This window comes from Nyctereutes procyonoides, unplaced genomic scaffold (assembly GCF_905146905.1).
Source record: "Nyctereutes procyonoides isolate TBG_1078 unplaced genomic scaffold, NYPRO_anot_genome, whole genome shotgun sequence".
Classification (NCBI taxonomy): Eukaryota; Metazoa; Chordata; class Mammalia; order Carnivora; family Canidae; genus Nyctereutes; species Nyctereutes procyonoides.
Window position 1 is genome coordinate 16,934,105 of NW_026575037.1, and position 23,301 is coordinate 16,957,405.

The following is a 23,301-nucleotide window of genomic DNA, read 5'->3' on the forward strand; positions in this document are numbered from 1 at the left end:
ATGTGGCAGTAAAACTATTTACAAAACCAGGCAGGAGTTGGCCAAAAGGGCAGTAGTTTGTCAACTCCAGTTCAAACAAACATTTGCCCTTGATCTTCACTTTCAAAACTATCACATTGACCATTATTATTCCAAAGGATAGACAAAGTCAAAATCTGAGCTTTGACCTATTTTGTCATCAGTTGACAGTGTTTATTAAGTTGTAGTAAATACATATGAAGGGCCTAGACAATATAAAGCAAAGGTAAATAAGAGCAGCTAGACTTTAGGAAGTTTATAATCTGAGGTGACACTGATAAGTATTTAAGATCTATTATTATATTTATTATACTTAAGATACTAGCGATATTTAAGATTTTAAAAATGTGAAATGAAACTACTCTTATTGGAATGAAATATGAAATATAATTCGTTGATGTGCAAAATTAAGAAAAGTGGGGTTAATAGAAGTAAAAAGCTAGTAGGTAGACAACAAAGATTGTAAGAATGATAGCTTGTCTAAGGTGTGATTTGAAGGAAGTCATAACTTAGTTTAGCATGTTAAGGAAAGGTTTGATGTCATAGTGATGAACAATAAAGATATTACTATCATTAAATAAAAGCTGATGAGAGTTTGGGAGGGAAATAGGCAATATGCGTTTGGCAAGTGATTCATCCGCAGAATCCCTTTGGAACCACAGTACATTTATTTAAAAGTTTAAAAGAGAGAGAGAGAAAGAATACAAACCAAATCATTTTCCCACCAAATGTAGGTGTCAATGAAACACTGGCCTCAGCACAATGGGACATATATAGATGGTCATGAAGGGTCCCTTTGTTAGAGAAGTTCCCCATCTAGAGGATACAGACACTTATCTAAGGGACTATAATATATATATAATAGGAAGCAGAATGCACGAAGTTCCCTGGTAGTAACAAGCAAAAGTACAGTTCTAATGAGAGGACAGAGTTGAATGATTCATTTCAACTCAGGATGTTAGGGAAGACTTGAACAAGTAGATGTCATGTGAATTAAGCCTTGAAAGAGGGGTAGAATTTCAGTATTAAGGAAAGATCATTGGAACCCACGGGACCACTGTTATAAAAGGCATGAAAACAGAAATGTACTTGTTAGTTGGAAGAATGGTGAATAAACAACTGTGGCTGACATAATATAAGATTGGAAAAATAGTTTGCAGCTCTCTCAAGGAGAATATCAAATACCATACCAAGAAACTTTGTCTTGATTCTGTAGGTAGTGAGGAGATACTAAAATTTTAAATAGACCTGCTGTGACCTTCTTTGTAATTCTTGTTATTTCAGTGTGTCTATTATATGCCAAACTTGTTGACAATTTGTATATACATTTCTTTCCTTCTTTACAAAAATCTCATCTAGTGAAATTTTTCCTCTTTAATACTCATGAGGAACTTAAGGCTCAGAAAGATAAAATAGCTTGTTGAAAGATACCTAGCTGATCTTCAGCTCTGCATCTGTCACTTTCTGAAGACATTGTTGTGTCTGCCTACCTCATACTGAAAGCTACATGGCTGTGGTGTGAAGGATGGGTTAAGGGGTCCATCTTTTTAAGAGATAGAAATTAGGGAAAGATTTATGTTGTGGTAGAAAGAATGGAAAGGAAGTGGATATTGAAGATTGGACGAAAGTGGAAATGACAAGATATAGCGATCAGTTGGCTATGTAAGAGTGAGAGGACTTCTGGTTCTGGTTCTGGTGGCTGGAATATTAGTTGATGCCATTAACTGGCCTGAGTGGGAGTTGTAAAGCCAGTTGCTTTTTGGATTTCAGGTGAGAAATAAGAGAGAAAATTAGAAGCCTCTTCCCCACTTGTATGTGCTTAAGAGTCACTAGGACACCTTTTTTGAACTTCAAACTCTCACTAACCCAAATACTAAAAAACAAATTAATCCATTAAGTTTGGGATAGGTAGGGCCAGGAATCTATGTTTTTATTAGCATCCTGGGCAATGCTAGCTAGGTAGGTTTACAAACCATACTTGAGAAGCAATTTTTGAAAAGTAATCAAAGTGCAGTATGATGAGACCCATTTTGCCTCTTTAGCATTGTGATTTTCTCCCCATGTCTTTTTTTTTTTTTTAATAGTCTTGGGTTAAAATGACTGGTGAATATACAATCTTCACTTTTCATTTTAAACATGGAGCATTTATAGATCTTAATAAAATAAGATTCAGTATGTCGTGTGTTTCTTACAAAGAAAAACGTTATGCCTACAGAAAACCTTTTTCTGATAACTTGTACAAAGTTCTTTCTTTAAAGCTTCAGTTAATACCTTTGACTTGTAACTGAGCCATTTTCTCTTTGATATGCAGATTGCTCTAAATTGTATGGTGAAGTTGGCCAAGGGCAGGCCTCATCTTAGCCAATCAGTGGTTGAGACCCTGTTGACCCAACTGCACAGTGCTCAGGATACAGCGCGGATCCTCATGTGCCATTGCCTGGCGGCCATTGCCATGCAGCTGCCAGTGCTGGGTGATGGCATGCTTGGGGACCTCATGGAGCTCTATAAGGTGATCGGGCGATCAGCCACAGACAAACAACAAGAACTTCTGGTAAAGAGCCCCTTTTTAACCTGCTGGGGATGACTAGATCTGGTCTAGTGGGAATGACTTGAGGAAGTCAATGTTACTGTTTGAGCTTACTTAAAAAGATTAAAGTAATTGGGCCACCTGGGTGGCTCAGTCAGTTAAGCACCTGACTCTTGATTTCAGCTCAGGTCATGATCTCAGGGTCCTGCAGATTGAGCCCTGTGTCAGGCTCCATGCTCAGTGGAGAATCTGCTTGATTCTCTGCTTCTCCCTCTGTTCCTCACCCTGCTCCCTCCCATGCTTTCTCAGATAAGTAAATATTTTTTTAAAAAGATTAAAGTAATATGTAAGATATCAATATGCTGAAGTCAGAATAGAATTTTTGACTATTTCCATTTTTTATTTACAAAGCTCTGTTTAGTTCGTATCTAAAACTGCTTTCTTCAGGCGACAAGGCTCAGTCAGTTAAGTATCTGCCTTTGGCTCGGGTTCGGGATCATAGCATCCTGGTATCGAGTCCGCATCAGGATCCCTACTCAGCAGAGAGTCTGGTTCTCCCTCTCCTCCCCGCTTGTGCCCTCTCTTGCTGTCTCTGTTGCTATCTACGTATCTCTCTCTCAAATAAATAAATAAAATCTTTTAAAAGTATTCAGTCCAATTGAACTGTACCTCTATATGTACCTTCCTTCTCCCAGAGGTAACCGCTACGCTGAATTTGGTGTTCATCATTCCCATTTCCCATACATGTTATATATTTACCACCTTAGTATATATCCTAAGTAGTAAGCAGTATTATTTACATATTTTCAACTTTATATGTTATCTTTTGCATATTTTCTATCTTTGCACATTTTGTGTGAAAAATCTATACAGATAAGTGTATCTCTATCCATTTCTCTACTATATAATATTTTACTGTGTGATTATGTCTTTTTTTTTTTTTTAATTTTTATTTATTTATGATAGTCACAGAGAGAGAGAGAGAGAGAGAGAGAGAGAGAGGCAGAGACATAGGCAGAGGGAGAAGCAGGCTCCATGCACCGGGAGCCCGACGTGGGATTCGATCCCGGGTCTCCAGGATCGCGCCCTGGGCCAAAGGCAGGCGCTAAACTGCTGCGCCACCCAGGGATCCCCATGATTATGTCTTAATTTACCTACTCGTGTTTATGGGCATTGTTTCTAATTATTTGCTGTCGTTAAACAATGCTCTGAGCAATGGAGTAAGTTGCTTAATGATTTCAAAGTGAAAAATTAATAAATGTCAAAGGAAAACAGATTCTGTTCTATTTTGATAGGCTCTAGTTTTTCTCCTTTTGGGTAAAGTCATCTATGACATTGGATAGAATTGCATGTTTTCCTTATTTCTCTTACTTCTCGCTCATCGTTAGGTGAGTCTGGCCACTGTGATTTTTGTGGCCAGCCAGAAAGCACTATCTACCGAAATAAAAGCAGTAATTAAGCAGCAGCTTGAAAGTGTCTCCAATGGATGGACCGTTTACCGAATTGCCAGACAGGCATCCAGAATGGTATGTACTATCCTCCTCTGCGACCTGGGTTGGTGAAAATGGCAGACCTTAGATTGTGTGGTTCTTAGCCCTAGTCCAAACTGAAGATAAATATGGAAGTATGTTTTAGTCATGGAATTGAACGATGATGATAGAAAGGACCTAGTTTTTAACTTTTCTCATATAGGAATGACATGTATGTTGTTATGGGTGAAGTTCCACAGGAATTCCAAAAATATGAGCTCTCCCTGGCTGAAGGTTATTAGTGCCACTCCATTTTGCCCTGTAGTCTCATAGCCACAGCTGCCTCCCACCCACCACTTCTGTCCTCTGTTATCAGTACACCACCTCTTTCTTCCCTCCCTCTCCCCGACCTGGTCATTCTTAAGAGCTGGGGGCAGGGGGCAGGTTGCAGTATGCTGTCCCTTCTCAACCATATGAAAAGCCTACCAATTTTTATTTTGTTTGAGAGGAAATACAGAGCTTGGATACTCTAGAAATCCTTTGGATGTAAGTCCAAAGAGCAAGATTTGAGAAGCATCATGTTACATATTGTAATGCATGTTACCCAAAATGGGGAGGAGCTCTCTTGGCAGGACACCCCCAGGCATGGAGGCACTGCTGGGTGTGGAGCATCCCTGGCCCCCAGGCTTTTTTTAGTGGCATTCACATCCCCCCACCCCCACCCCCATCAGCTCCCTTCCCCCAGTCATTTCCAGAGGCAGATGCAGTGCTTCTGGTAATCCCTTCTGGGAACTTGCTGGAGTTGCCCACCCGCCCACACCCCACTGAAGAGCTCATACAGAATGACATACACGAAGTGTTTGCACTTTCTGTAGTTTGAACTAAAATCCTAATCTTGAGTTATAGCTAATTCCATTTATTTTCTTTTTGGAACTGTTCTAGAAAAGAACTAAAGGGCGTTTTGTTACATAAAAGCAGCTCAGCATATTTTCTCTGACGAAATACTTAGACCCGAGGCCCAAAGAATTATATAATATGAAGAGTGGTTGTTAAAACTTATCCAGGGTTTGAGTTTGTCTTTTAGCTGCCTCATCAGCTACTTCAAGTGTAAGAACCTCATCATGTGCCCACCTCCCCTTTTTTAGGGTAACCATGACATGGCCAGAGAGCTTTATCAGAGTTTGCTGACTCAGGTTGCCTCAGAACATTTCTACTTCTGGCTGAATAGTTTGAAGGAGTTCTCACAGGCAGAACAGTGCCTCACCGGGTTGCAAGAGGAGAACTATAGTTCAGCACTTTCTTGCATTGCTGAGTCTTTAAAATTCTACCACAAAGGGATTGCTTCCTTAACAGTAAGTCCTCTTGATTCTCCTTTGGTGATAATGACTTGTGTGAGAATGGTCTCGCTTTTCTTTGTGGGTTATTCTATTTGAACTACCTTGAAAAATCTGCTGATAAATATATTTAGCAATATCAAATAATAGGACATCGTGGTAAATCCTTAATCCCTCCCCCCGCTTTTTAATATTCATGAATTGATAGAAGTTTATCTTTTTTTTTTTTTTTAACCAAGAACCAGGTACCACTTATAAGGCGGATTACTGAATCCATGCAGAAAGGATAAGTGGAGATAGGATATTCCCTCTCTAGACTCCTGTTTGTAAGAGGTACTGGGTCATTACCAACCATCAAATGTAAACCCCGCCACAACCCATTTCATGCCTGGCAACTGCTAAGAAGCTAGAGTTTCTTGCTTTGTAGATAAAGAAGAAATTATCAAGGATGCTAGTGTCCCACTTTTTACCCCTCTGTGATATCCTCCTAATCTAAATTGAGAGTCACCAGCTACAATTCTTGTTTTCTCTGCCAAGAGAGTAAAGGGGTTGCAAGGAGGGTAGACCATTAGCATTTCTTATGTTTCCTTGAATTTATATTCCAAAGTAAGAACCTGTACCCAACATGAGCATTTTCTGTATTAATGCAAAGATTTATTTTCCCTTTAAGAATAAGGAGTTTATGTGATCAACATTACATATTTTTAAGTATTGGGCTCTGTCATATATACGTATTATACTGTCGTATAATCTTTAAAATTATATATATTTAGATGGAACTGTAAAACTTTTGGTACCTGTTTATATAGATGTTTCCCATAATCTCTTTTTAATAGTGGATCATTCCAAAAGAAGTGCTCTGAAGCAGAATAAGGAATAAACAGATGTGACAAAATAGACAATATTCAGAATACTGTGGATACATATCTCTTGAAGTATAATTTTTTTTTCTTTTTTGGATAGGATTGATCAACTGTTTTAAAACGAGAATATAGGAATGGCTTCTCTCTACCTTAAAGGGTAGCATTGACTGCTATGATTCTTTCCTCTTGATTATTCTGGGAAAAGAGTGCTGTTGCCTATATCAGCCTATATCAGAAAATATAGGTACAGTTATTGGTTGCAATCTGTAGAATTATTTCATTTTCTAGTTCATGTGGAGTAGAAAATTGTTTATCATTCAGTAGAGCTAAATGGTTGGAACTGTGAAACAAACTCACAGGGCGGTGAAACAATTAATATTATGAAAATCCTGTTGAATATTTAATAGTCTTTTAATGATTTGTGTGGTATGTGTATTTAACGAGGCTTGACAGTAACTAAGGACTGAGTTCTGACAGAGAAAGTAAGTACTCCGATTGACAGAAACCTCTTATCTTGATCTCCTTTCTGCCTTAAGGTAGGTTATTGGGCCTCACATCACTCCTTTTGAAATGGAATTCTTTTATTCAACAGACTGTAAGCACTTACTATGTGCCAGACACTGCTTTGAGGATTAAAAAAAAAAAAATCAAGAAATGATTCTCTACTTGAGAGTAGGGTAGAGAAGGAGGCAGTATGATCCTTATAGTCATTTGGAATTTACCACATTTCGGATTGTACTCTACCATCAGGGTTTTTTAAAGATTTAATCATTCATTTGTCAAGTGTGGATTTGACAATAGCTTTGTGTCTGTGTCACTGAGAAGGTATGAATGAACATGGATTGATCTTCTACTCCTTTCACATGAATGATTAAATGTAAGATTGTACAGCTTTGAGAATTCTGCTTTATTCAAGGATAAGAAGTTCAAATTCTGTGTTTATACTATAGCAACACTGGGTGTCTAATTTCCCAACATAGTGACTAATGTAAGAATAAGAATTGTAAAAAGGGGCAGCCCTGGTGGCTCAGCGGTTTAGCACCTGCCTTCAGCCCAGGGCATGATCCTGGAGTCCCGGGATTGAGTCCCATGTGAGGCTCCCTGCGTGGAGCCTGCTTCTCCCTCTGCCTGTGTCTCTGCCTCTCTCTCTCTCTCTCTCTCTCTCTCTCTCTCTGTCATGAATAAATAAATAAAATCTTTAAAAAAAAGAATAAAATAAATCCTTAAAAAAAAAAAGAATTGTAAAAAGTATTTTAGTTTTCTGTACTGTGTCACAGATTACCACAAATTGAGTGACTTAAGACAACACCTTTTTCTTTTTAAAGATTTTATTTATTTATTTGAAAGAGAGCACACATGAGCTGGGGGGCAGGGAGCAGAGGGAGAGGGACAAGCAGAATCAGTGCTGACCGCAGAGCCTGTCATGGGGCTCCATCCCAGGACCCTGAGATCATGACCTAAGCCGAAATCAAGAGTCAGATGCTTAACTGACTGAGCCACCGAGGCGCCCCAGACAACACCCATTTATTATTTCACAGTGCCCATGATCCAGAAGTCCAGGCATGCCAGAGCTGGGTCCTCTGCTCATGTGGGCATAGTTGCAGTCACAGTGTCAGCCAAGGCCAGTCTTGACTGAGGCTCAAGGAGGTACAGGGACCTCTTCTGAACTCATGTTGGCAGAATTCATTTCCTCAAAGCTGTAGAATTTGTGGAAGCTTCAAGACCTGCAGGAAAATCACCTTCGGACTGTCTTTTAATGGGCCCACCTGATTAGGAGAGATACACCCAGAATAATCTCCATTTTGATTGATGTAAAGTCACTTGATTAAGGATCTAAATTACATCCCCCAAATCCATCACCTCTGCCTTTTGTATTCCACTGGTTAGAAACAAGTTACAGGTTTCATCCACACTGAGAGTACTGAAGACATGGATACGGGTAGGGGGCCAAATCAGAGGAATCATCTTAGCATCCTGCCTACAGTGGTGGATTGTTAACTGAATTTATTTTTTAAAGATTTTATTTATTAGAGGGCATGAGCAGGGTGGGGCAGAGTGAGAGAGACAAGCAGACTCCCCACTGAGGGCAGAGCCTGTCACAAGGCTCAATCCCAGGACCCTGAGATCATGACCTGAGCCGAAATCAGATGCTTGACTGAGCCACCAAGGCACCCCATTTTTATTTATTTTAAAATAGTGAATATGTATAACATCTCCATATATGGTGTAGAGGGTATATAAAAAAATACAACAAATATCAAAATATACCTAGCATCTTTAGGAAATGCGGCGTTACTACGATTGCCTCTAAGACTGATGCACATTCTTTCATGTTTGTATGCCATTTCCTACCCCAAAGAGGTAACCACTATCCTGAATCTTGTGTGTGTACCATTCCCTTGCCTCTCTTTGTAATTTTAACATGCTTTTTGGTAACTCTTAACAAGGTCCTATTTTATGTTGTTTTAGAATTTTATTATAAAAAGGAATTATACCTATTTTTCTTCAACTTGCTCTGATTATATAAATTATGTCCTTAAGATTCATTCATCTTGTTGCATGAAGTTGTAGGTCAGTTTTACTGCTATATAGTCTTCCATCATGACTATATATCAATTTATTTGTCCATTCTAGTGTTGATGAAATTATTAATTCTTCAGTTTTTGCTATTATGAATAGTATTGTTGTGAACATTCTTGTACACATCTTTTGATAGACCTATGTAAAGCTTTTTCTAGCACTGTGATTCTCAATTGGGGATGATTTTGCCCTTCCAGAGGACATTTGGCAATGTCTACAGACATTTTTGGTTATCATGATTTGTCATGGTTCCTGGCATTTAGTGGGGTACAAGCCAGAGATGCTGCTAAACATCCAGCAATGCACAGAACCACTCCCTTCAACAAAGAATTATTCAGTTCAAAATATAACTAGTATAATAAGAATGAAAACCCTTCCCTAGGGCAGTAGACCTCAGTCAAAGCTATATATCTGTCCCTTGCTCCCACTTAGAAGTGTGTGGAGATGTTTCTCTTTGTCACATAGGGTAAGGAGGACTGCTATTGGCTTTAATGATCAGTAACTAAAGATGCTTAATCTCCTGAAATGCCCAGGATGCTTTTGCCTCTGTTAAGAGATACTGCTCTAATATACTACCTAGGAGTGGAATTGCAAGGTTATGTACACCTTCAGTCAACTAGCTAATACCAGGAGGCTTTCTATAGTGGTTTACAAATTTATAAACCACCCAGCAGTATATAAGAGTTACTGTTGCTCTACATTTTTCCTGTCACTTGGTATGTTCTAGACATTCTGATTGACATTTCTTAAATTACCAATTCAATTAAACATTTTATTTATTTATTTATTTATTTATTTATTTATTTATTTAATATCATTGATGTATAACATTGGTTTCAGGTATATAGCACAATTCAATATTTGTATATATTGTGAGATGATTACTGCAGTAAGTCTAGTTAATACTCCTCACTATATATAGTTAGTCAAAGTTTTCTTGGGGCACCTGGGTGGCTCAGTCAGTTGAGCGTCTACCTTCAGCTCAGGTTATGATCCTGGGGTCAGGTTGCACATCAGGCTCCTTGCTTCTCCCTCTCCCTGTGTTGCTCCCCCCCCCCCCCCGCCCCCGCTTGTGCTCTCTCTCTGTCAAATAAGTAAATAAAATCTTTAAAGAAGTAAAAAGAAAAAGTTTTCTTTTTGGTGCTGAGGGCTTTTAAGATCCACTCTCTAAGCACTTTCCAAACATAAAATACAGTATTAACTATACTCCTATACTATACACTCTGTCCCTGTGATGTATTTATTTTATAACTGGAAGTTTATACTTTTGACCACTTCACCCCTTTTACCCACCCATCCCCATCCCCCACTCCATCATCTCTGGCAACTGCGTATCTGTTCGCTGTGAGCTTGGAGTTTCTGGGGTTTTGTTTTTTATTCCACATATAAGTGAGATGATGTGGTATTTATATTTGATTTATTTCACTTAGCATAATGTCCTCAAGGTCCATCAGTGTTGTTGCAGAAGGCAAGTTTTCACTTTTCTATGACTGAATGATACTTCATTATATATACATGCCACATTTTCTTTATCCATTCATCTGCTGATGGATACTTAGGTTTCCATATCTATTGTAAATAATGCTACAGTGAACATGGGGATGCGTATGTCTTTATGAGATAATGTTTTTGTTTTCTTCAGATAAATACCCAGAAGTAGAATTGCTGGATCATCTAGTATATTCTGTTTTTAGTTTTTTGAGGAACCTCCATACTCCAGTGCCTGCATCAATTTACATTTCCACCAACAGTGTACCAGAGTTCCCTTTTCTCCACATCCTTGACAACACTTACTTGTTCTTAACTTTTTGATTTCGAACAGGTGTGAAGTGTTATCTTGTAGTTTTGATTTGCATTTCCCTGATGATGAGTGATATTGAGCATCTTTTTATGTATCTGTTGGCCATCTGTATGTCTTCTTTGGAAAAAGGTCTAGTCAGATCTTCTAATTTTATAATTAGATTGTTGTTTGTTTTGCTTTGCTGTTAATAGGAGTTCTTTATATTTTTTGGATATTAACCCCTTGTCAGGTACAGGATTTGCAAATATTTTCTCCCATTTAGTAGTTCCTTTTTCATTTTTTTGAAACAAACATTTGTTTCATTTTTGGCCATTTGTGTTTTGCTTCATTTTGTTTCTGTTAACTGCCAGTTGAGGTTTTTTTCATTTTCCTTTTCATTTTCCAAGTTGTTTGTCTTATTGATTTGTAAGTTCTTATATGTTCTGGATACTAATTTTTTGTAGGTTATCCATGTTGCAAATACCATCTAATTTTGTAGCTTTTCTCCCCACTTTCTATCTTTTGATGAACAGCAATTCTTAATAGTCTAAGAATTTATGGTCTACGTTATTGATCTTTCTTCCTTTATGGTTTCTGTTTTTTAAGAAATGTTTCCCTAGTTCATGCTCCCTTCACCCATCTCCCCAGAAGTAAGCACTATTTCGATTTCTAAAGCTATCAGTCTTGCCTTGTTTTTATTAATAGTTAGGAAATCATGCGGTATTCTTGTGATTCTAGTTGTTTTGCTCAACTTTATGTTTGTGAGTCATTCATTTTGTTGTTGCATATTGCAGTAGTTCATTCATTTTCATTGTTCTGATACTCTTTCAATGACGGTTAAAGCAATCTGTTTATCCATCTTTATCATTGAAGAACATTTGGGTTATTTCCAGATTGGAGCTTTTAAGAATAGTTGGAGGGGGCCTGGGTGGCTCAATTGGTTAAGCGTCTGCCTTCGGCTCAGGTTATGATCCCAGAGTCCTGGGCCTCAGTGCCTGGCTTGTTCCCTGCTCAGTGCTCCCTGCTCCCTTTTCCCTCCCTCTTCCTCTGCCTCTTCCCTGGCAGGGATACAAGTAGGTGCATATGATACTGTTATATAAATACAGTATAGACCATCTGACCAGACAAAAAAACCTGGCAATCTTGTCCTAACATGCATTACAAAACTGAAAGAGAAGCAAGATGTAGTTATACAGAATAATTGGACTATGAATACTCTAATGGACATCTTTTGGTATAGGTGTGCATTTCTTGTGGATGGTAGTGCTGTGTCATGCAATATTGGTTCAGCTATAATAAATCCTGCCAAGAGGTGCCCATGGCAGTTTCCAACTTTTATTTTTACCAGTATGAATGCCTTTTGGGGTTCATAGTGCTTCCTGATTCTATGGCTTGATGATTTTTTTTTTATTATTATGATAGTCACACACTCAGAGAGAGAGAGAGAGAGGCAGAGACATAGGCAGAGGGAGAAGCAGGCACCATGCACCGGGAGCCCAACGTGGGATTTGATCCCGGGTCTCCAGGATCGTGCTCTGGGCCAAAGGCAGGCGCTAAACCGCTGTGCCACCCAGGGATCCCTGGCTTGATGATTTTGATCAGTTTTGGTCGTTCCCTCTTTAGCTATTGCTTCTGTCCCTTTCTCACTCAGTTGGAACTCCAGATACAATGATGATAACTCTCTTTACCATGTCTCGTTTTTCTCTTACATTCTCTTCTACATCTCTGATCTTTTTCTCTCTCTATACTTAGCTCTAAATGTTTTCTTCTGACCTTACTTCCACTTCAGTAATTTTTTTTTAAGATTTATTTATTTTAGAGAGAGAGTTGGGAGGTGGGCAGAGAGAGAGAGAATCTCAAAAAGAGTCTACACTGAGCACAGAGCCCAATGTGGAGCTTGATCCCACAACCCTGAGATTATGACCTGACCCAAAACAAAGAGTTGGATGCTTAACAGACTGCACCACCTAGGCACCCCCACTTGATGAGTAACTCTTATATTGCGTCTAATCTGCTGTCAAACCCATTAAGTTCTTAATTTCAGTTATTGTAGGTTTTTTTTTCAATTCCATAATTTCCATTTGGTTATTTTATATTTTCTAGTTCTCTGCCAGGATTCTCTGTTTTGTCATTTAATTTCTTTTAACATATTATATTAATCATAGTTATTTTAAAATTCATATCTGATATTCTGTTTCTGGATCTCTTGTGGTTTGTACTTTTAAATTCCTGCATCACCACCATCTCTTGCTTTGAAAGATTTTGTCTTTTTTCTGTGCTTTGTTACTTTTTATTTGGTTTTGGACACTGTGGATGAAAATTATAGTGATTACATCATCCAGAGCCTTGTATATATTTCTTGGCCTTTGGCAGGCAGTTAAGCTAAGATCACTTTAATCCTTCGGAGGGCCAGTCTATTTCTGAGTTCTCCTTACTCCTAGGGCATAGCCCTTTGAGGTAACAGCCAAAGCCTGAAGTGTTTTCCACAGCCCCCCTCCTTGTTTTATGAAATTGCTGAAAATCCTGCTCGGCTTCTCAGACTCTCAGGAGCAGCTTTCAAGTTAGCAAACATCTCAAGGGAGAAAATGTCACCAAATGTCAATCTTGCCTCCTTGCATTTCCCATCTCTTCATGATTTTTGGCTTCAAAATCCTTTTTGCCGTAATAAGCTCTTCAGTGCTTTCAAATATATGTTCTTAATGTTGTATTCCGTTTTCACAGCTGTTGTTAGTAGGTAGGAGGGCTGGTTTAAAACAGTTTAGTCCACAGTTGCTTTATGCTTGGCTTATTCTTTCAAAATCTAGGATTAGGGCAGCCCGGGTGGCTCAGCAGTTTAGCACCGCCTTCAGCCCAGGGCCTGATCCTGGAGACCCAGGATCCAGTCCCACGTCGGGCTCCCTGCATGGAACCTGCTTCTCCCTCTGCCTGTGTCTCTGCCTCTCTCTCTGTCTCTCATGAATGAATGAATGAATCAATCAATCAATCAATCAATCAATGAATCAATCTAGGATTATACTAAGTAAAGTAAGCCAGTTGCAAGAAGACAAATACTCTGTGATTCCACTTATATGAGCTATCTAAAGAAGTCAGATTTATGGAAACAATAGTAGAATGGTGGTTACCAAGGGTTTCAGGTCCATGGTTTACATTACTGTTTACTCTTGGTTGTCGTGTGTTCTTTACCACTGTACACACACACACTTTTTTTTAATCAAGCTCATCAGGTAGCTATCTTTTTAGCCATGTTGGTTTCTTTAGGTAGCTCCATTTAGGAAATTGGATATGTACTACAAGTCAAGTTCAGTGAAGTAGCATTATATGCATGCATGTCTGACAAAGATTTAACTTTGGGGCACCTGTGTAGCTTGGTCAGTTAAGTATTTGGTTCTTGATTTCGGTTCAGGTATGATCTCAAGGTCATGAGATAGAGCCCTGCATCAGGCTCCATGCTCAGTGGGGAGTCTGCTTGAGATTCTCTCTCTCCTCCCTCTACCCTTCTCCCCTTAACCCTGCTTGCGCGCTCTCTCTCTCTCTCTCTCTGTAAAATAATAAATCTTTTCTTTTTCTTTTAAAGATTGAACTTTACATGTTTAGGGGAAAAGAAGGAAGGAAGGAGAAAAATAATCATTTAAGTAATGGGAAAGCAAAATAGCAATCCAAATAGTGGGAATAGTTTTTCTCAATTGGCTGATAAGCCTGAGTGAGCTCTGGGGAGAGCTCTGAGTTTGTTGCTCCTTCACTGCCTGTGTTGAATTCACTGAAAATAATTCCTCCCTGAGGAAATTTCAAGAGTAATATTAATTATGTACAATTTTTGCTTTACCTGCTAACCTTAGATTCCCAGCCTCTGTTTAAGCTTTAGCCTCAATACAAAGAAAAGTAAATAGTATCCTTCTTATTTCTCATTGGCATTATTCATACTGCTATAACCTAAATTTATTTCTTGAACATTTTTGGTCTTTCACAGAGGTTACTACCTTTTAAAGTCTCCTCTATGACAAATCTATCTTTTCTGTGTTCTTTTGGACATGTGTACTATGTCTAGCATTGTTTCAGCATAACACAATCTAAAATGCACAGTCGCTTTCAAAGTTTCCATCTTATATCATCAATAGAATAGTCAAAAATAAATCCAGAGTTGCAGTAAATCTCCCTTATTATAACTACATCTTGCTTCCCTTTCAGTTTTGTAACACATGTTAGGACAAGATTGTCAGGTTTTTTTGTCTGGTCAGATTGTCTGTACTGTATTTATTTAATAGTATCATTATACACCTACTTGTATCCCTGACCGTTGTAAAGTTACCAACAAGCAATAAATTAAAAATAGCAGGTAGCTGTGTAAGGTTCAGAGTTCTCATGAGAGCAAATTAAATCTTTAAGGAATTAAAAGCAATTGAAATGTTCTCTTTTAATCTCCTAGTCTTTGCTGTTTCATGATTAGAATAGGCATCCTAAAAGTGTGAAAACCACAGAATTCAATATATTGAGTATAATTATTGCCTCTAGCTTATTTAGGACTGTCTATATGTAACTTTTATATATATCCTCAAGGGCCTTGCATTTTGAGGAGGATACTAGAGCCAGGTGTATGTCCTTATAAAGGATATAGGGAGTGGCTAATTGTTTCATAGAGTAAAATATGAATGCTAACAAATAACAAAACTTACCACTTGACACTTAAAAGTAGAGGGAAGTACACTAAGGTCAATATGTGATACTTGGCCAGATGGTAATATTGTAACTGACTTCTAGAAACCCAAAGTCAAATGCCTTGCTCTCCTGCTAAAAGGATGGTATAAGGTAGTGTCTAAGGAACAAACAGCATCAGCATGTTTAAGCTAGTCATGTCAGGAAAATTACTTTCACTATGCCTCCATTTACTGTTAGTTGAGCTTGGTTTTGATATGCCTTTCATTGAAAGGTTCATGCTAGGTTCTCTGCCGAGAGTAGTTACTGAATAGTTAAAGGTTGTCCTAGCCCACACTGGTGACTTACATTCCTTGCCCTCTCTACCTAGCTACTGCTACTCTTTGCTATCCAAGACTTAACCCCTGACACCTCTCCTCCTTATAAAAACTTATTTGTGCATCATATAACCTGTTCTTCCTTAGTAGCCTGCGTTCGTTCTAACATGTCTGCTCAGAAATTCTTAATATTAAGTTGGGCTCACAGTGGAAAAATCAGCCATGAGGCAACATGCTTTTTTAACAGTGTATAGTACCATATTTCTCATATTTATCTTTCTTTCCTCCTCTGCCCCCCAACTTTTAAAAATCCATTACAGATGAGAGGGGTTTGGAAGAATGATAATGTCCTTGAAGTGTCCATCAGATGGTATCTCACTAGTGATAATCTAGCCAACCCACATGCTGTGGGGTCTTTGTGAATGTAGGGAGTAAGGAAGCTGAATGTTGATGGAACATACAGCTTTTTGGAGCTGATACTAATAATGAAAAGTTTTTCTTTCCAATATTACATTGTTCCTCTTATAACGTAGGTATTTATCCATCAATGTTAGAACTAATGTTCTTTGCCCAGACGGTGAGGAATAGTTCGAATAGTTCGTATGGCACCATCTGGCTATTATGTTTACTTGTCTTACATATATATGTATCTTTTTTCTCCCCCCAGGCTGCCAGTACACCACTGAATCCTTTAAGTTTTCAGTGTGAATTTGTAAAACTCAGGATTGACCTTCTACAGGCCTTCTCTCAACTTATCTGTACTTGTAATAGCCTCAAGACAAGCCCTCCACCTGCAATTGCCACAACAATTGCCATGACCTTAGGGAGTGACCTTCAGAGATGTGGCCGCATCTCCAATCAGGTGTGTCTTGACTTTATTTTTAGTGCAGGCTTTAATTACATTAGAGATTTTTGAGGTTAGTTGTAAGATGAAAAAATTCTGAAACTTAAAAATCAGCTGTTTGACTAATAGACATTAAGCCTCAAATGCTTAAGTCATGTCTTGCTGAAAATAGGCTGATGTTTTTATTAGAATGACAAAGTGATTGATGATATCTCACTAGATGCTACACATTTATAACTGTCTTAATTATTTTAGTGGAACTTGAAGCTAAAAAAGCAATGCTTTTTGTTTCTGCGTGTCATATGTGTTACTGTAATTTTGTGAACATTTAGAATTTCATTTACCGTCTTTGCTAATTTTATTTAACAAGGTTTACAAGCATAAATAGAATGGAAATGAAAAAAGTTGAACTGCTTTTTGGATTTGATTGTTGGAGAATAGGTTTTTTTATGTTTTGATTTTTTTTGTGTGGTGTGTGTGTATATATATATATATATATATATACACACACACACACACACAATAATGATACTGTGTTCCTTGTAATTGTTACTTTTCCTTCTTTTTAGATGAAACAGTCCATGGAAGAATTCCGAAGCCTTGCTTCCAGATATGGGGATCTGTATCAGGCATCTTTTGATGCTGATTCGGCAACGTTGAGGAATGTGGAACTGTATCCTAAGCTGCTTCAATATTTCTTGTTTTGTGGAAGTATTCTTTTAAACACAGAGTAAATACTTTAGATATGCCTAACTAAAAATATTTATATTTATATAAGCCTACAAACTTATCATAATTAACTTCTCTTTGGAAATCTAATATGAGTAGTATATTTTTACTTTTTAACTTCAACCAGGCTTGGGGAAAAAAAATAGCAGTGGCTTTCTCCACTTCTAGAAAGAGCATCCAAAATCCAGGTCCCACCAATGTTGCATACTTTGTGCTCACTTGCTCACAGTGGAGAAAGCAACACGTTTTCCCACCAGAAAACCATTTATGTCACCTCAGTATTCTTTGTGGTAAAAACCCTGGTTCCCATCACCTTTATTAGGGATCTTTGGTGTTAGTCATCACTTTTGTTCACTAAATCCTCTGAATTCTCCCTGTTTTCTTATTAGCAGCTTCAAGTCCTTTTTGAAAGGACAGAAGAAATAAATGGTTTTTAAATTGTAGTATCTATAAATCAGTAGAGCTTGCCATTTTGGTTTTCTAAGTAAAAACCTAGTGAATGCTATGGACCCTTTCCTCTACAAAATGCATTTATGCTCGCATCCTGGCAGATTTACAGGGTCACAAGAGGGTGACCAGATCCTTTGAGCCCCAGCTTCATCCCTTGAATCCCAGCTTCAGAATCTCTGGGGTACCTACAGACCATTTTTGTTGTTGCCACTTGTGACTTTCATCAGTGAAACTGCTATATCTAAGCAGAAGTTCCCTTACCACATTAGGCAGCCTCTAAAGTACTCTTCCTAGAACTGAATTTAAGAATCCCTGTTATAAACAACATATATCCCTTAAAAAGGGGGGAAAAAAAAGAATCTCAAACCATTTGATTTGATAACATGGTTACCTTAACTAAAAATATAATCCTCATCTTGACTTGATATTCAGGTAATATAAAGCCACATGGATTTCTCTATTTTCATGTATAACCTTAACGTTAATCCAGACAACAGCAGAGCTGTTTACTGATATCTCATGCAATAGAAGCCTTGATTTTGGATCCAGAATCAGCAAGGTATTTCTAATAACAGTTTATATTAAAGTACATTTTCCAGTATGTTATCTTACCTAGTCATTGCAGCAGTGTTTTTTTTTTTAAAAGAGTTTATTTATTTATTCATGAGAGACAGAGAGGGGGGGGGGGGCACAGACACAGGTAGAGGGAGAAGCAGGCTCCAGGCAGGGAGCCTGACATGGGACTCGATCCCAGGTCTCCAGGATCACACCCTGGGCTGAAGGCGGCACTAAACCGCTGAGCCACCCAGGCTGCCCAGCAACAGTATTTTGGAAGAGTTTTCTTTTTTTTTTTTTTTTTTTTTAATTTTTTTTTAAATTTCTATTTATTTATGATAGTCACACACACACAGAGAGAGAGAGAGAGAGAGAGGGGGGGGGGCAGAGACACAGGCAGAGGGAGAAGCAGGCTCCATGCACCGGGAGCCCGACATGGGACTCTATCCCGGGTCCCCAGGATCGCGCCCTGGGCCAAAGGCAGGCGCTAAACCGCTGCGCCACCCAGGGTTCCCTAGAAGAGTTTTCATAGAAGAACAGAGAAGAGGAACTTAATTGGTGTTTGCCTGAGATCACATAACTAGTGACAAAACTTATTTTTTTTCTGACTCCATTGTTTATTTACCTCCTGCCCCCTATTTTTTTTTTAAAGGTTTTTTATTTATTTATTTACGATAGTCACAGAGAGAGAGAGAGAGGCAGAGACACAGGCAGAGGGAGAAGCAGGCTCCATGCACCGGGAGCCCGATGTGGGATTCGATCCCGGGTCTCCAGGATCGCGCCCTGGGCCAAAGGCAGGCGCCAAACCGCTGCGCCACCCAGGGATCCCCCCCCTATTTTTTTTAAAGATCTTTTTATTTATTGTAGAGAGGAGTGGGGAGGGGGAGAGGGAGAGAGAGAATCTGTAGCAGACTCTGCGCCAAGTGCAGAGCCTGAGACAGGGCTTGATCTCAGGACCCCAAGATCGTGACCTGAGCTGAAATCAAGAATAGGACACTTAAAAAAAAAAAAAAAAAAGAATAGGACACTTACCTGACTGAGCCACCCAGGTACCCCACTGTCTCCTATTTTTGAAACGCTTACTTGGAAAAATAACTGGGAAGAAATTATTTGAATTTGAATATTTTCTTCTTGTAAACTATACCAAAACTTTGGTATGAAAAATTGGGTTAATAAGCTTGAATTTTTATTCTTTGGTTTCTTAAACAAAAAGATACTCCTGTTTTTGCTTTATTAATATTCTTTTCTCCTCTCCCATTAACTAATTATTCAAAATATTTTATTGAAGAATGATCCATTGCTTTTTTTCCCATTATAGTATTCTGTTTTGGAATGTGCATTTTCAACAGTCTATAATTTCCAATTTAGTAAGGCCTATGTTTCCAAGGTCAGCTTCCTTAAAAGAATATAATCAGCAAAGCAGAGTGAAATTTCTCTACTCTGAAGCACTGACTCCCCATTTCTTTTCAGGACAATAGCAGGATCCTTGCTTCTATTTTGAAGTTCAGCCTATTGTCAGACTAGGCCACTTGGCTTTCTTTTTCCCCACTCATCTGCTCCACTTTAATTTTGTCATAACACACTATCCCTTATTTTTCCTTTTATCATGTTTTCATCAGTGTTCCCTTCAGACTTGCAGTACTTATTTTCTTAAAACCCCTTCCTTTTAAATTTCAAAATATTCTTAAACCTCCATGAGTCTTTGGCAATTAAGTGATGCTTCGAGGCTCACACCATTTCTTACTGTGCCATACTCATTTTACTTGTTAACATTCAGATATCACTACTGTTGATTGGTACAATAAGGATAAGTGTTTTTCTTGATTGACTTTTTAACAGATTAGGTGCATCATCAGCAGGGATGGGGTGAGGGAAGTTACCCAGCCAGCCTGTACATGCTATTCTCTTTCTCACTCTCTGTCCTTCCTAGCACTTTTTTTTTTTTAACTCCTCTCCTTCCCTTCTCATCATCCAAACCTATTTCCCTAGCCTCTGCCCTTTATAGCAGGGAAAAATTGGAAAAGAAAGCTTGCACTTTAAGGAGGATTCTTTGGGTTTCATTCTCAATAAATACAACTGCAAAGAGTGGATTCCTTCTAAAACTTCTATTCTTGATATTATCTTTTGTGCCTTCCAAGTAAAGGAAGACTAGCAGCTAAAAAACCTCAAGAGTGAGGCATAATGTTAGTATTTCACTGTTGTTTTTACAAAAAGCTATCTTTATCTTTTTCAAAGCCTATAAGCTTTTTGGAGAAGAGACCTTGTCTTAATATTCACTTTGTATCTCATAGCACCTAACATAGTACCTGAGCAGTAACAATAAATGTGGATTGGGACAGGGTAGATAATTATGAATGTAATTGTCTGCTTCATTCCAACTTTTTAGAATTATCAAGAAGAAATATATTGAGATAATGTCCATTGTCTTTTTCTATCTTAGCCTTTTGTTTGCCCTGTTATGATTCCTTTGCATTTAATCTTTATGTTACTGCTTAAAAGATAAGGGAACAGTTCTGACTGTGACAAAGTAACTAAGACTGGACTTTTCCTTTTATTGCAAAGAGCCAAAAAACCTGGATATAAACCTATAAGTTAACTGTTTTCAGTTGTTGGACAGTAGGAAACTCAGGAATGTAATCCCTCAGAGAAGGAATATAAATAAGACAAACCCTATAATTGTCTTAACTTTCCTCTCTCTGGAGGCACTTTTTAGATTTCCTTGCAGGAAGGAGTAACCAAAGTAGAACATGGTGGTCTTGCTTAGTTGAAGAGATAGGGATCAGGGGGAATCAGAAGAAGCTAGAATTTGCAGGACAGAAGAAAAGGAGATGCTTTCCAGGGAAAGAGCTCCAGAAATTTCTTAAGCTGTCAATCTTTGACTGAACACTAAGCTACACATATGTAAGGTGAAACTTGACAAGGCCAAGCAAAAAACAACTACTAGGAAAAGAATAACTACTAGGAAACTATAAACTGAACAATTCCCAGAGCTCACAGATGTCTGAGAAATGTTTGAGTTCCAGCTAGCCAAATGGAGAGACCTTATTGAACACTAAGAGCATTCAGAAGAAACCCCAGAAGGGTCACACCACCTTAATAGTAGAGCTAAACTAACTCTGGAGTAGTCTTTCAAGTAAGCCTTGAAAGATTTGGAATTATGCATAAGTAACTTAACTGTCTTCCAAAACAAAATTTAATATTCTTTAAAGACAACAATAAAAAAGTCAACAGTATAAAATCCACACCTGTAGCATTCAAACAGATTATTAGACCTGAGAAGAAGCAGGAAAATGTGACCAATAACCAGGAGAAAATTTAGTCAATTAAGAAAAAGACTCATAAGTGAAAGGTGATGGAATTTACAGACTTGACTTTAAAATAGCTATTACCAATATTGTCAAGGATTTAAAGGTAAAAGATAATATAAGAAAAATTAAAGATGTAAAAAGGACCAAATGGAATTCTTAGAGCTAAAAAATACAGTATCTTGATTTTGCCTTTATTTTTGGAAGATAATTTTGATGATACAGAATTCAGATTTGATTGGGTTGGGTTTAACAGTAGACTAGATATTACAAAAGGAAAGATCAGTGAACTTGAAGACATAGTAATAGAAACTATCCAAACTGGACAGTGAAATAAAAAACAAATCTAGAAAACAAAAGTCAAAATTGACCTGTGGAACAATGTCATTTTTTCTAATATATACATGTAATGGAAATCCTAGAAAGAAGGGAATGAGGGAAAGGAACATATTTAAATGATTGGAATTTTTTTTATGTTTGATTAAGAATATAAACCCACAGATCCAAGAAGCTTAACAAACCCCAAGTGGAATAAACAGAGAAGACCATAATAAGCCATACATTCTAATTAAATTGCTGAAATGATAAAGAGAAACTTTTTTTTTAAGATTTTATTTATTCATGAGAGACACAGAAAGAGAGGCAGAGACAGAGGCAGAAGGAGAAGCAGGAAGCCTGATGTGGGACTCAATCCCAGGACTCCAGGATTATGCCCTGAGCCAAAGCCAGATGCTCAACCAATGAGCCACCCAGGCATCCCAAGAGAAATGTTTTAAATAGCCAGAGAAAGGAAATATATAGAAAGGAAGAAAGATGAGAAATCCACTGATTTCTCATCAGAAATAATGCAAACCAGAAGACAACTAGAGCAATGTCTTTAAAGTCCTGAAAGGAAAAAAAAAAACCTAACCCAATGTTCTCTATTCAGTAAAAATATCCTTTGATAATTAAGATTAAAAAAGACATTTTCAGACAAAATCTTAGAAAAACTTGTTAGCACTAGATCTGCACTACAAGAAATGTTAAAGAAGTTCTTTAAGCTGAAGAGAAATCATTACCAGTATAAATTTAGATCTACAAAATAGAGTGAAGAGCAGTAGAAATGGTAAATATGTCAGTAAATACAAAAGACTTATTTCATTTTGATTTTTTAAAAAATATATTGATCACTTAGAACAAAAATATTAATTGTGTTTGGGAGTTTATAACACGTAAAATATAGGCAATAAGATGACAGGAGATGGCTGTATGATTTTTACATTTTACATAAGGTAGCATATCCTTTGAAGACAACTTGTGATAAACTAAGGATAAATAAATTCTAGAGCAACCACTAAAAAATAAAACAAGCCAGGAGAGGAGATAAAATTAAATACTAAAACAAAAACAAAAAGGAACACACCAGAAAAACGCAGTTAACCCAGAAGAAGACAGAGGAAGAGGAAATAAAAAGAGTAAGCAGATGAAAAAAGTAGAAAACAAATCATAAGATGTAGACTTAAACCCAGTCATACCAGTTATTACAATTAATGTCATCTTACTCCTAATACAGAGATGAGCAGACTGAATAAAAAGGCAAACCCAGCTATCTGCTTACTGCAGGTAACCCATTTTAAATGTAAAGGCACAGATAAATTAAAAGTAAACAAAAGGATAGTAAAGGCTAGATCCTACAAACCTTAAAAGCTGGCGTGACCTAATATGTTAATATTATACAAAATAGACCTCAAGATAAGGACTTGATAAAGAGGTATGTTTCATCATGATGAATCAATCCATCAAGAAGACGTAATTCTAAATATTTATGTACAAAGTAACAGATCTTCCAAACATATGAAGCAAAAACTGGCAGAATTAAAAGAGAAATAAATCTACTGTTA

General features: G+C 37.7%; 1 protein-coding gene across 1 annotated transcript in view; it reads left to right on the forward strand.

Annotated features, from left to right (window-relative positions):
- INTS7 (integrator complex subunit 7) overlaps window positions 1–23,301 on the forward strand; it is an 85,752-nt gene that overhangs the window by 49,701 nt on the left and 12,750 nt on the right. The window contains exons 11-16 of the mRNA XM_055319470.1: window positions 2,330–2,569; window positions 3,934–4,071; window positions 5,160–5,366; window positions 16,206–16,400; window positions 16,952–17,055; window positions 18,052–18,120. Of these exons, the coding sequence (XP_055175445.1) occupies window positions 2,330–2,569; window positions 3,934–4,071; window positions 5,160–5,366; window positions 16,206–16,400; window positions 16,952–17,055; window positions 18,052–18,120 (953 nt within the window). The remainder of the gene's footprint in view (window positions 1–2,329; window positions 2,570–3,933; window positions 4,072–5,159; window positions 5,367–16,205; window positions 16,401–16,951; window positions 17,056–18,051; window positions 18,121–23,301) is intronic.